General features: G+C 34.3%; 1 protein-coding gene across 1 annotated transcript; it reads right to left on the reverse strand.

The window, feature by feature from the left end:
• Positions 1-8,021: 8,021 nt before the first annotated feature.
• Positions 8,022-8,567, reverse strand: LOC145565268 (uncharacterized). The gene has a single exon (XM_081625327.1). The coding sequence runs from the start codon at positions 8,565-8,567 to the stop codon at positions 8,022-8,024; it is 546 nt and encodes a 181-aa protein (XP_081481453.1).
• Between the last annotated feature and the right edge of the window lie 6,434 nt (positions 8,568-15,001).

Genomic DNA, 15,001 nt, shown 5'->3' on the forward strand with positions numbered 1-15,001 from the left:
TGACCATAAAGCGAAAGTAATGGAGAAGTGGTGCAGCCGAGTGTGGGATGTTAGCAGCAACTTCATCTCACACGCTCCTTCCCCGAAGTTGGAAGTGGCGTCCGTTACTAATTGCGTGCCTTGTAATGTTATTGTTTCCAATGCAAGTGGTTAGATCGAGGATCCACCAGTGCAGGTGAACAAGGAGAATGTGATGCCTAAGGAGAGGTCCAAGAAGCTGACTCAGGCATCCAAACTCATCAAGGTGGCAACCAAGGTGGTGGAAGTGATCAACCTGATACTTCGAGGATGAGGGAGTGGACGATGTTGCAGCTAAGTCCGTGGGTTCACCTAGTTGGAAGGGGTACTACTTTTAGCGACGATGAGGGGAACATGGTGATCCTATCACCAGAGTACAACCCTACTTGTGCATCGCCCGAGTACAACCCAAGGATCCCATAGTACACTAAAGTCAAGCCAAAGTTTGGTCCCTTTGGTCCTTAAGGCTGAAGAATATTTTTCAAATCCGTAAAGCATCAAAATCCGTATATTTTCCAAAAATTTCGATCTGGCGTGCCGCGAGAGATATGGCACGACGCACCAGTGTGCATTGTGTGACGTTAGCTTGCATTGCGTCAAGGTGCTCTTTGCAACGTCACATCACTTTCTTGCGTAACGCGGTGCACTTATTTATTACGCGGTGTATGTTCAGAAATTCTATCCTATTTTCCGACTTCGATCCTATATATTTCCTGCTATGTCTAGGGTTAGGGTCAAAGTTTAGCACCATTTTTCGGCTCTCACATTCTAAATTTCTCTATTTTCTTTATCCAATTGATTCTAATATTTTTCTACTCTTCCTACAATAATTGTTCCTAGACATCACTACAATACTCGAAGCTCTATCAGCAGTCCACAGTGTGAAAGGTTGATCAAACTTGAGGGTTTCAAATCTAAAATTCATTCTACAATTAATTCTACAATTTTTTGTTATGCATCATGTTTAGGGATTGATTTTTAATTATTATCATGTTTAGTTGCTATATTTATCATGTTATTATCATGCACAATGTCTTATTAATAATTATTTAGTATCATGTTTAGGATGTTGTTTATATACTAACTATACTTTATATTATAAAATTCACCTTTTGATTCCCACCCTATTTTTTAATTTCCTGAAACTTTGTACAATACCTAGTGTTGTGTTTATTACGAAACGTAGTGAGTACTAAGTACAAAAATGGCGCAATTAATGTGCAACTTTCTAAAAAGAATGCAATTTAAAAAATAGAGGCAGTATATGTTATGAAAATGGCTTAGCGGTTAACAACGTTTTTAAACTCTTTGAAAAAAGCTCAATCATACTGCAAAAGAGAGTGTTGTTTGTTTTTCTTGTTTTAGAGGGTAAACTAGTATAGAACCGTGCAATTGCACGGTTTTAAAAGTTCAAATTCTACATGAGTAAATCTTATAAAGTTAAACTATAGTAGTTAGTTTAATCTACAATAGTGACTTTCTATATTATTCATTATTTTGTAACAATCGCTATCACAATAATGTGTATCAATTTGTATTCATGTGTATGTTTGTCTTAATCATGCGGATCAAACCCGACCCGTTGACCCGTTTTAACGGTTCATTAAGTTTATTGATTGAATTTGACCATTTTTCTACACATATTTGAAAATTAATATCTAGTTTATTGATTGAGTTTGATCATTTGTCTACTATCCGACATTATTTGCTTATCTCATTTATCTATCTCATATAACTCTTACACAAATCCATAACAACAACCTCCTACACCAACTATTGATCCAACTAATTGCATGCATTCACATAACCCACATTATCGTCATGCATGCCACATTGGTCTAGCCTAGCCTAGCCTCCTCCTTTAATTTTGTAGTGTTTACAAGTATTTTTTCTTATTATCACTTTTTGATTAGTTAGGGATAGATGCGCTTTGTGGCGTTTTAAATTATGTAGTAGGCATATAATGGCTAAAAATAATATTATTGAGAATATTCTATTCCAAAATTGAAAAAAATAAATAATAGCAAAGTAAATTTGAAAATCATAAATTTCTAAACATTAACAAAAAATAAATTATATAACAAAATTGTTCTAAACCATTGGGTTGACCTAAAACTTTGGGTTAGAGTTGAACACATCTCAACCCGTGAAATGAAGTGAACCGACCTGAAATAACCTGTGGTTTGGAATGATCCGAACCGAACCTGACCCAATTGACAGGTTAACAAAATTGTTCTAAACCATTGGGTTGACCCAAAACTTTGGGTTAGAGTTGAATATTTCTTGACCCGTGAAATGAAGTGACAAGACCTGAAATGACCCGTGGTCCGGAATGACCCTACCCGACCCCGACCCGATTGACATGTCTATGTCCATCTTTTTGTCAAAACTTATTTAGGATATTATTTTAAGCATATTAAATTCTTATATATAATTTTGCGTGAAATTTGACAACTGTAAAACAACACAAGTTACATTTTTTTTTTTTGCAATAATTTGACATGAAATCAATATTTTGACAATTTATAGAATATATTACAAAGTATATTTACAATGTATATTGACATGATATGATGCAATTTTGTAAAACACTATAAACTTCAGGAATTTTTTCAATATGTAAGAGTTGTTAATAATAGTACGTTTTAAACTTATTTAGTTGATATTTTGTTAAGTATACGTAAATAAATATTATTTGATCAAATATTTTCGTTGATAAATTGTAACTTACTAAAAATCTAAAATTATAGGATGTCTAAAATATTTACTAAAAAGTATCCATATGTAATAGAAGACATATAGATTTAAATAATATTTTGGCAATTTATGATTAAACTCTTTAATTTATTTAAAATAGAGGAATGGCCAGGATTGGAGAGTACCAAATTCTAACAATTCTAACTTTGATCTTTCAATTTCTTTTAAGAGAGGTGAAATAATTAATGATGTCATACGCCATTTATAAATAAATTATAAAGCTGTAAATTTTAGTTATTCTGTCTTAGGGTGATATATTATGTCACTATGTGTATGTAAATATGTAATAAGATCAATTTTTAAATTGGCTTAGCGCCTGTTCACTTCAACTTAATTTCAATTCAGTTCAGTTTAGCTCCAATTAGTTCAGTTCAATTCAGCTTAGTTCAGTTTAGTTCAGTTCAGTTCAGTTCAACTCAGTTCAGTTCAGCTCCAATTAGTTCAATTCAGTTCAACTCGGTTCAGTTCAGCTCCAATCAGTTTAGTTCAGTTCAGTTTAGTTCAGTAAATATGAACAGACCCTTAGTCACTATTAATTGAATCACTATTATAGAAATATTATATCATAAATTAATTTATAATAAAAGATTTTGTGCAATCAATATATAATGTGATAATATATTTTGTTATACTAATTGATCTTATTAGTATAAGAATATTTTTTTAATTGTATGGTGCATTAATATACATATTTATAGTGATTTACAATATCACAATAAGATTTAGTTAATATTTTTAAGGTAAGAAAAATAAGTGGGAAAATTTTTAACCACGGAGTGACATGTGTTAAGTTGTAGATTGAGCGTCCTCTGTTTTAGTATATATATAGATATAGAATTTTATTTCCAAATAAACTCAAACTCAAACTCCATTGAATTGCTAACCCAACCTTCATCGACGTACTTAATCTAAAATCCATCCAGAGATTACCAAAGTTTATAAGAAATTAATAAATTTAATGTATAACTATCATGATTATTCTTCAATTTTATGTCTAATTAATTTTGTACGTAGATTACAATCAATCTAATTATCTTCGTAAATATTTCCATTTAAAGGATTTTGTATTATATTATTATTATTTTATGTTTATTAAATATTAATAATTTTTTTTTAATTTACTTATCCACCATTGTTGAATATTGAAGCTCTTAAATATAAATAACGCCACTGTTGAAGGTTGAAGATCTCAAATTGATAACAACTATATAAATTAGGAAGGTGGTGAAATGATTTTAGATAAAATTCAAAAACAAAAAATTAATATTTATTTTAGAAATAATGAAAATAGAGTTATTTAACCCCCCCCCCCCCAAAAAAAAAAAAAAAAAAAAAAAAAAACTGAAAATACGTGATGTTGTAGCTTGTTTTCCCTGAATCGGGGGTGATAACTTTGACTAAATTTACCTTGATTACCCCGTACAAATAAAAAAAAAAAAAAAATTGACCTTGATTATCTTTACCTAAAAATAATTTGTTACAAAGCTAAAATTGATTTTTATTACCAAATTTGTGTATTACCATAAGATGCATTTCGCATAACATTGGTGTCCGGTGATAACTTATTTACGGGAATACAGATTAAAATTCTATTTTGAGTTTTGACAACCAAGTTATATTGTGGAAGATAAAATAATACTCTGTATCTAATATTCCTATTCTTGATGATAATATAAAATGTATTATGTTTATTTTCTGCGTTATTAGTGTATTACTATACACATATTAATGGAAATTAAGAATTGAGAGATTCATTTGGTTTTTTCTCAGGAGAAAACAATTTTTTTTTATTTTTATTTTTTTTATGTTTTTTGTTTTCTTTTTTTTGGCTTAAAGATTTTTTGGCTAAAATATTTACATAATCAAATAAATAAATGAATCAAATTTATCCTTAAAATTTTAACGGTTTAGATTGAAAATATTTACAATGGCTACATATTTATTGTAGTCATTGAACAGTCTTTCACTAATTATAATTACTCATATAATATTAATACAAATTTGTTAAATTAAATACTTACAAAATATAGATTATTTTTGTATACGTAAATATATATAAAATACATATTTGATATATTTTTTAAATACGCAATGTATTATTTAAGTTGAAATACAAATTATATATAATTAAAAAGTCCATAGACGAACAAGATTGATTCATTTTAATATTTAAACGGCTAAGATAAAAAAATAAAAAAATAAAAATAAAAATAAATAAATTACAATGGCTATATGTTTTATGTAGCCATTGAAAAGTCTTCTTCATATTGTGTAGCGGTATTATGAGTAGTTTTCCTATTATACATAGCGGGATAATTTTATATCTTTTAGTTAGGACAGAATATTGTGACTTGCTATGTCTTGCTTTCCAAGAGGATGCGTGTATGTATTATGTACAACATATAATGACTCTATGTTTTCCATTACCAAATATCAACATTCATCTAGCTTCAACTTTAATATTTGATTAACTTCACTTGAATCATCATTAAGATTTTTTATTTTTTATTTTTTTGGACTGGTAACTCATCATTAAGTTACAGCCTTCATTTTATGCATATGCCCTGTAAATAATGATGTCAAATTTAAATATTATTTTTAGAAATTAAATACTAAGGTAATAACTCTTGAGATTATTTAATAATTATATATGTATTTAAAGTCATATAAAATCAAATTAGTCGTTATTAATTCATATGTATAATGATTTTGTGATCTAAAATGATATTTTAGGTATTTAGTATTTATTTTGTATTTTATCTCAAGTTTTTTTTTTGAAGAAAGCGGTTAGCGGTATTATTATTGCAAATCAAGCTCCGCCAAAGTAAGAATACTCTGGGGGAAAGAGTTCATATAAATGAGTTCCGAACTACCACGAGTATCCCACCGAGGCTGCCCCAGGCAATCAGCCTGATTGACGAAATAATGTCAATCAGTCGCTTTAGTGGGCCCCACTTGTCAAACAAATCAATTTTATATTCTTCTTTACGTTTGATGATCTGGCAAAGGTTGACGGTCGGTTTATGGACGTTAGGACAGGCGTTACTAACGTCATATACAAATTTCTTAAGAAAATAAAAAATGGAAAAATTTATTCTGGATCTTCATCTGCATATTTGTGTATTCGTTGTGCCCATTGGAGGTGATGACAGAGCGCGCACCGGAGAAGATGCGGAGTCGAAGTTTGTGGTGGTGGCGAGGATTTTCTGTTGATCGAAGGTGGTGGTTGTCAGGGCCGTTTCTGAGATTTCGGAGGCCCAGGGCGAACTAATATATTGGGGCCCTATAAACATAAGTGCATAACAATAATTTTGTTTAATACTTGTATATAAAGAAAAATTCTTTTTAACATGAGTATTTTGAACAAATTGTCTAATTTAGTTTATCTATTTAGAAAGAAAAGCTTATAAAAATCCAATTACTACCTCCATTAAATTAAATTACTAAAAAATTTTGACACTTTGGAATATGTTTCCAATTTGGTTAAAAATTATTTACCATAAATTCTCATTATTGTATACTTTTAAATATAATAATGTGGCATCTTGTTAGACGTGTCTCTATTTATATTTTTCAAATATTGAATTATAATAATTTTTTCACGTATAAAATTAGATAATGAATGGTTTAATATCGCTATAGAGTCTGTTAAATAGTAAGTGTACAAAACTTTCGGAAACGAAGGTCTGTACTTTATCATTAGTGTAAATGGAATATAATACACGAATTCATGAAATAGAAGAAATCATTCACTCTATGTAGATACGTTAATAGATTAAAAATGTGTTGATAATCTATTACGAGAATCTTTTTTAAATTTACTATATTACCAATATTTGGGTGCAACTATATTAAAAATAAAGAAAGTTAAGTATACTAGCTACGATAGTAAAATGTCTTTCAAAAAAAAAATATACGATAGTAAAATAATTAACTTACCAAATTAGTATATGAAAAGAACTACAATTAATTTATGGCTTAAGTTATAAAGTTCAAATATTTAGAAAATATGTTGTAGTAGTCCGTATTTAATTTTTATGGGTCTTACTTAGAGATGGGTTTAAAGTAATAAAGAGAGAAAAAGGAAAAAAAAAAAATGTGGCAATTTGAAGCTCGAACCCGTGACATCAGGGGAATGTGTGGATTCACAAAATGTTTTTACCACTAAGCTACACTAACATGTAATAGTAATATGAGGATCCAATATTATTTATAACATTAAAAATTCTCTGTTTGGGGGCCCTGGGCAGCCGCCCCGGTTGCCCCGGCTCAGATACGGGCCTGGTGGTTGTGATGGTGGAAGAGGCCATTTTAGATCTGTTTTTTTTTTTTGGTTTTTTTTTTAAATTTATTTAAAAGGCAAAAATAGATCGCACACCACCACAAACTTCATCTTTTCAATATTTGTGTATTCGTTGTACCCGTTTTAGCGAGAGTATCTAGATCGCGTTAGTTAAACTCTTGACGCCATTGCTTTGCTATGTGCCCAGGTAAACATTGCAGGAAATAGATATTTGCTTTCTTGAACCATTTGGTCTGACATAATAATTCTTCAATATCAAAACACTACAACACAATATTAATCCTATCAATAATTTCCAATCCTAAACAAGTAGCAGGTACCAATAAGCAAATTGGAAGAAAACACCTTCACTCTTATTATTTTTGCCGTGCTTTTCTATTCCTCTCAATCCACCGCTTCGACTGTCCCAAAACTCAATCGAATCGCATTCCATTGCAATTGAAAAAGGTTTATGTAGTATAAATTGCTAAAGCCCTCTGAAACAACTCCAATTCTTTGCGGTTTCAATTAAGGGTTTCGAATTGGGGGAATCCCCTTCAATTCGTCGTACGAATTTATTGTTCGACTGTGACGTGGCAGACGACATTGACTGTTAGTTTGACTAAACCAGACGTTTACCAAGTCATTGCTCCGTCTTTCTTAAATTTGGTTGTGCTGACAAAATTGCCCCCAATAATAACACTGAAAGGCCGAAATTGCCCGCTGATTTGCTGAAGTTGTAAATCAGGCTGATCAACTTGAATTTCCTCGTATCCCACCTACCTACTAAGTGAGCTATCGTATTACCACCCCGCTTTACATGAGACAAATGCATTACATCAAAAGACTTAGAAACATTATAAATATATCATAAATCAAGGCTAAAGGAGAGCAGCCCACTGACATGCTATTTGATCTTTTGACAGTGTTGATTGAGTCACTTTCTATCCATACTTTCTTGTAATCAAAACGCCTTGCAATGAGCATTCCATATCTTGACGGCAGCAGCTTCTGCTTGGTCAACATCCCACACACCTTCAAATCTCTTCACAGCAGCAAGAAGTATATCCCCAACCTCATTTCTGATGACAGTTCCCAAACCAACATGCGATCCAGCAGCAATGTGGGCATCTACATTCACTTTAAAAAGACCACTAGGCGGACAGCACCAAGTGGAAGCAGACAACACACTCCGATCTTCCTTCTTTTCAAAGACTCTATGCGCATACAAGCAATACTCTTCAATGTGTTTGACAAAACCCATTGCTGTGTATACAACATCTAAGGCTATATTTTCATATATGAATTTATTCCTACAGAACCAAATAACCCAAATCAAGCCAAGGAGTCTTCGTAGCTGTGACTTATCAATTTTGCTTGCTAGCCACACTAACTTGGATGCAAAGGGAGCTTGTGGCGTCTCATCAATAAGCTGACCAAACTCGTTATTCACCCAGACAGATCTAGCCAAGTTACACTCAAAGAGGACATGATTTATAGTCTCCTCCATAATCCCACAACAGCCTCATATTGCATCAGGAGCAATATGACGACGATGCAGTACCTCTTTCACTGCCAAACTTCCCTTACAAGCCCTCTACACAAAGTGGTTTAATTTCGGAGGACCCCCACAGCCAAACAATTCGCCAGGCCTCTCTCTCATTTTCAGAAATTAAATTTTCTATGCTATTGAGATGACCAAGACGACCCAACCAATAGCCAGTTTTGACACTAAACTCACCATTCTTGGAAGGCCACCAATAAAGTTCATCATTTGGCAGTGACATAGAGAGGGGTAGTTGTAGGATTGAATTGCAGTCTTCTTCTGAAAAGTGGGATCTTAAGACAGGAATATTCCATTCACCACAATCACGCTCAATTAATTCAGCTACCCTGAGTTCAGGATCATATTGAGGTCCATGAGAAGGGACAGCAGCATATGGTTTTCCGGGGAGCCACGAGTCTAGCCATACTCTTACAGTTTCGCCATTACCAACACGCCATTTGAGACCATCTAACAGCAGAGATTTGGAGCCCCACAAACTACGCCATGAATAGCTTGGATCATACCCCCTTAACGCACCTAACACTGAGTCCTTCTTAAAATATCGAGCCTTTAGGATAGAGTGCAGCAGGGAATTCGACATTGAATGTAGTCTCCACACTTGTTTAGCAAGAAGAACTTGATTAAAAATTTTAAGATCACGAAACCCCATTCCCCCCATTGCTTTAGGACGACAAAGAGACTCCCAACTATGCCAATGCATTTTCCTCGAAGATTCATTTGACCCCCACCAAAACCGAGCAAGAAGAGAATGTATTTCATCAATCAAACCATCCGGGATCTTAAATATGCTCATCATATAGGTCGGGATTGCTTGTGCCACAGCTTTTATGAGAACCTCCCTTCCTGGACGAGACAATAATTTTTCTTGCCAACCTTGAATCCTACTCTACACTCCTTCCTTAAGGATTGCAAAAATCACCTTTTTAGATTTACCAATAATCATAGGTAAACCTAAATATTTTTTCATGTTTTTCCACTTCCTTCACACCAAGAATATCAACAATGGCATTTCTTCTGTCAACATTCACTCCTTTGCTAAAGACGACGTCGGTCTTATTAAGATTGTGTTGTTTTAATAAATACAACAAGGAGGGGGGGGGAGGGTTGAATTGTAGTATGAGAATTTAGCCAAAATTTTTGCGGAATTAAAATTAAGTTAGCTAAAGGAACTGAGAGATTAACTAAAGGAACTAAAGAATGCAAGAGAGATTTTACGTGGAAAACTCCTTGGCCCTAACAAGGAGAAAAACCACGACCACTTGGGATTTTGGGAAAAGAATCTTCACTATAATAGGGAAAATGATCCTATTACAAGCTAAAGACTCAAACTCAAGTTCCTCTACGAACTTGAGACCCTGAGGAACAAGTCACCCAACTTGTTACTCTTCTCTTCTCTTTCTCTCTTCTCACTTCTCTGTTCTCTCTTCTCTTTCTCTTCTCTCTCTCTCTTCTCTTTCTCATACACAAACGTTCACTCGAACTTCCCCATTTCCCAATTACAACTCGAAAGAAAAACAAACTCTAGTATAAGAACATTAAGAACACTCTAATGAACTTGTGTGGAATTGACACTTGACTCGATTTGAAGCTTGAAAACTTATGTGAGCAAGGGTGAGTTTTTCCAGCAGAAATTAAGAGCTATTTATAGAGCATAAGACGCCTTGGAAAAACTTCTTTGTGCAGCAAATCCACTACGCCACTACTCATACCCACTAAGACGATCATGTCCCTAAAATTAAGGGACCATGAACTCCTCAATGTGCAAGACCATGTCTAGAAGAAGAACATGGGAGGGTAGGCCGCAAGTTTAGAGAAAACGTGAAAGATTTTATTTTTTAAAAATCATTTTTCGAAAATCAGAAAAAGAAAAGAAAATAAAATCTTTTTAATTAAAGAAAAGATAAACATTTAAATATCAACAGTTTTCCTAAAAACTAGCATGCACAATTTTTTATCCTAAGACCAATTCCACACAGAATTTTCGAGTGTAACTAACTTCCTTATACTTACATAAATCCTAAAATATATAAAATATTTAGTCTTCATGTTTCTCTGATGAAGCTTCTACTCCGAGGCTTCTGTTCCTTGTAAGGAACTTCTCTTCTCAAGTCTTCATTTCTGAAGCGCCAGTTCCTGTGAGGGAACTCTTCTTTTTGGATAACTTTGTTTCTGGCCTTCTTGTTCCTCATGGTATCTTTGCTAGACACTTAATTCTCCTAGTCTTTGCACTGATCACACACTTAAACAATCAAGCCTTTATTAGTATGTAAGTAAGTAAGGTTGTGTCATCATCAAAATCATTAAGTCCAACAATATTCCCCCTTTTCGATGATGACAAACAATCTAAACTTACTTACAAGGAAACAAAGATAACCCATCCTAAACTAAAGAAAGAAAATGCAAAAATATAATGCAATGCAGAAAGGAACTACTTAAATAAAAATAAAGACAGAAAACAAAAAGAAACATAAAACAAAAAGAAGAAAATTTGCAAAAATTGAAAAACTTGTATTTACATATACCTGCCTGTAGAGAAGTAGGCTTTGCTGAGAAGACTTCGAACAGAGACCATAGAATGATTAAGTTTCCTTGAGATAGTTTGCATCTTTTCCCCCTTTTGGCATTATCAAAAACCAACACACAAGCAATAGTATACCATAACACAACACCATCAAGTGGTCTAGTGTTAAGACAAGAAGAATGCATATATAGAGAAAACATTCACAAAGCATATAGGCAAAAGCATTATAGACATTCATCATCCAAAACCGATTTAAAACATCGGCCAAATGTACCAAATTTGCAAGTTCAACAAAAGAGATTAAAAAGTACCCAAATTATTACAGACCAAAATAAAATTGTTTCCCAAAAGGAAATAAAAACAGAGTTTAAGCAACATAAATAGGCTGCAGGAAAGAGAGATTAGGAAGCAGTGCTTTGGTCATCATCAACAGCAAGATCCTCAAGCTTCTTGCTGATTTGGGACACAATGTCCTTCACTGTGGACTGTCTCCCCTGTTCTAAGCTCGTGACCAGTTTCTTCAGATCAGTATCAAGAGTGAGCACACTCTTCTTCAGTTCCTCCATCTTCACCTTTGTTTGCTCTTGTTCCTTCAGCACCCTCTGGAGCATCTCCTTCAACTCCTGCACATCCTCGCTGGGAACCTTAGGTGGGGAACTAAATGCTGCAAAACCTGAAGTAGATGCATACTTGCCCGAAGTAGGAGAGGTGGTAACTTTCTGCAGTTCCTCCTGTACCCCAGTTATATCTATGCAGATAGGTGCTGGGGCCTCCTTTTTCTTCATCAACCTTAAACTCTTCCTTTTCTTCCTTCCCCCTGGCTCAATAACCTCTTCCACCTGCCTTTCCTCTTCCTCCTCTTGTTCCTGCAACTCCTGAACAACATTCCCTATGGCCTCTCCTGCCTGATCTTCTCCTACTTCCCCCTCAACTGGTCCACCTGCTTCTTTTGGCCTCTTATCCTCCTGCACTACTTCAAAACACCCATCTACAACTTTCATCTTATGGTTTTCAAGGAAAATGGGTTGTATATATTCAGTGTTTTTGAGGGGCAGGGGTTCTTTGTCCGCAAAGGAAATGCCAAAACTTTCAAACACATAAGTAAGCAGGTTACCATATCCAACCTTCCAACCTTTAGGAACACAATGGGATAGGTGTTGGATCATGATAGAGGGGAAATTTATTTGGATCTTTTTGGCTAGACAGTAAATTAAGACAGAATCAAGCTTGTTGGCACTGTCTCTCTTTTGAGAACGAGGGATTATGTCATTGAACACAAATTACAGCAGGATTTTGTCAAGAGGGGTTAGGTCATTGTGGTTTATGTAGGTTTCCTCCGGGTCACCTCCTAAATACTCCACTATTTCATCAATATTGGCATCAGGAATCGGGTTCCTTATCACATTATTTTTGAAATAAATATCATATCCAGTATTAGGCACATCAAACAACTCAGCCAGATACATAGCATCAAACTCAATATCCTTCCCATACACACAGCAGTGAATAGTACCCTTAGAGTACTTAAAGCTTTTGCAAAAATCTTTCATAGCATCAACATACAAACTTCGATTAAAACACTCACCCAACAGATTCACCCAATTTTGAGCTTCAAACAAATCCAACAATTCATAAAGCTTAACAGATCTACACCAAGGTAAATTAAGTGCCAAACCTGTCACGAAGTGGTCACTGATTTTCTCCTGTTTCTTCATAGAGGCAGGTTTGTCTCGATAGTTGACACCCATCTCCGAAACGCTTTCCTCCTCTTCTTGCATGTCCTCGATTTTTCTTTTTCGGGAAGAATTGGACTCAGTAGGAGATTCCTTCTTTTGAGACTCAGGAATTTGAGTTTCGGGGATGATTTCCATGGTGATTTCTGGAATAGGGTTTGTGTTTGCTTCGGCTTCAGTTTGGGTTTTTGGTGAGACAGACATTGGTGAGAAATTTTGATCGGAGTGATGAGAGAGAAGGTAATTTTTGAGTGGTGTAAATTTTGGTGAGGCTGACATGATTTTATGGTGGAGGTAACTTGAGAGAGTGAATAAGTGAGGTGTCGTTTGGGAGGTGAGGTGAATTTAGTTGATTTGACACTCCTATTTAATGCTTAGGGAAACGTAAACCGTGTTTCAAGAGAGTAATGGATGTGGGCAACTTTTTGAACAAAAGATAATGATGAATTTAGATATATTCATCCGAATTTAGTGTTTAGATAAAAAAATTGGAATTTTGAAAATTAGATAAACACAATAATTTTATCTTTTGAATTCAATTAATGAAACCACTTGCAAATACAACTTGATACACGGAACAATTCAACAAGGCTCATGCAATCAATTTTGGACTTCTAATATCTATGACTTTCAAATTTACATGCCCTTAGTAAATGTTACTCTTGCTCACAACTTGCCTTAACTATGTAATTAAACATATAACACTTGTGCACAGTATACAATAGTTTAAGCACGTCAGTTTTAGTTTCATACCTGAGGGAACTTGATGCATTTTTCTTAGTATAACTTAATCATCCCAAGTTCCATTCTCATCTTCTCATGCCTTTCTCTATTCAAGGGCTTAGTTAATATATCTGCAATTTGATTGTCAGTTTGGCAGAAATCTAATTTAATTAAACCCTTTTCAACATTATCCTTAAGGAAATGATGCCTTATATGAATATGCTTGACTCTTGAATGATGGACTGGATCTTTAGATATGCAAATTGCACTAGTGTTATCACAATAGACAGTAATGCAATTAAATTTTATACCAAAGTCACGCAACTGTTGTTTAATCCAAAGGACTTGAGAGCAACAAGCAGCTGCTACTACATACTCAGCCTCTGCAGTAGACAATGCAACAGTATTTTATTTCTAGGAACCCCAAGAAACTAGACAAGAGCCAAGGAACTGAACCATACCTGAGGTGCTTTTCCTGTTGACTAAGTCACCAGCATAGTCAGCATCAGTAAATCCTCTAAGCATAAAGTCATCACTTCTAGGATAAAATAGACACAGGTTATATGTTCCTTTGAGGTATCTCAAAATTCTCTTAACAGCCGTTAGATGAGATTCCTTAGGGTTAGACTGAAATCTAGCACACAATCCAACACTAAAAGAGATGTCAGGCCTACTGGCTGTTAGATATAGCAATGAACCAATCATACCTCTATAAGTCGTTTGATCCTCACTTGTTCCTTGTGGATCATCATCAAGTCTCGTTGCTGTTCCCATAGGTGTGTGATTTGTCTTGGCATTCTCCATATTGTACTTCTTTAGAAGTTCCTTGATGTACTTCTGCTGGTGAATCATTATTCCTTCTGCTGTTTGCTTTATTTGAAGTCCAAGGAAGAAATTTAGTTCACCCATCATGCTCATCTCAAATTCACCACCCATTAGCTCAGCAAAGTACTTGCACAACCCATTGTTAGTATCACCAAATATAATATCATCAACATAAATCTGTACTACCAACAAATCAGTTCCTCTAGATTTAAGAAAAAGAGTTTTATCAACCTTTCCCCTTTTGAAATCATTTTTCAGGAGGAACTTTGAGAGCCTTTCATACCAGGCTCTTGGTGCTTGCTTAAGCCCATAAAGAGCTTTGTCAAGCTTGAAGACATGATTTGGAAATTTAGGGTTTTCGAAACCTGGAGGTTGTTCTACAAACACCTCCTCATTTAAGAAACCATTTAGAAAAGCACATTTCACATCCATTTGGTAGATTTTGAAACCCATAAAAGAAGCAAAAGCTACTAGAATTCTAATAGCTTCTAATCTAGCTACAGGAGCAAAGGTTTCATCGAAATCAATACCTTCCTGTTGGTTATAGCCTTTTACAACCAACCTTGCCTTGTTCC

This window comes from Chenopodium album, chromosome 10 (assembly GCF_948465745.1).
Source record: "Chenopodium album chromosome 10, dcCheAlbu1.1, whole genome shotgun sequence".
NCBI lineage: Eukaryota > Viridiplantae > Streptophyta > Magnoliopsida > Caryophyllales > Amaranthaceae > Chenopodium > Chenopodium album.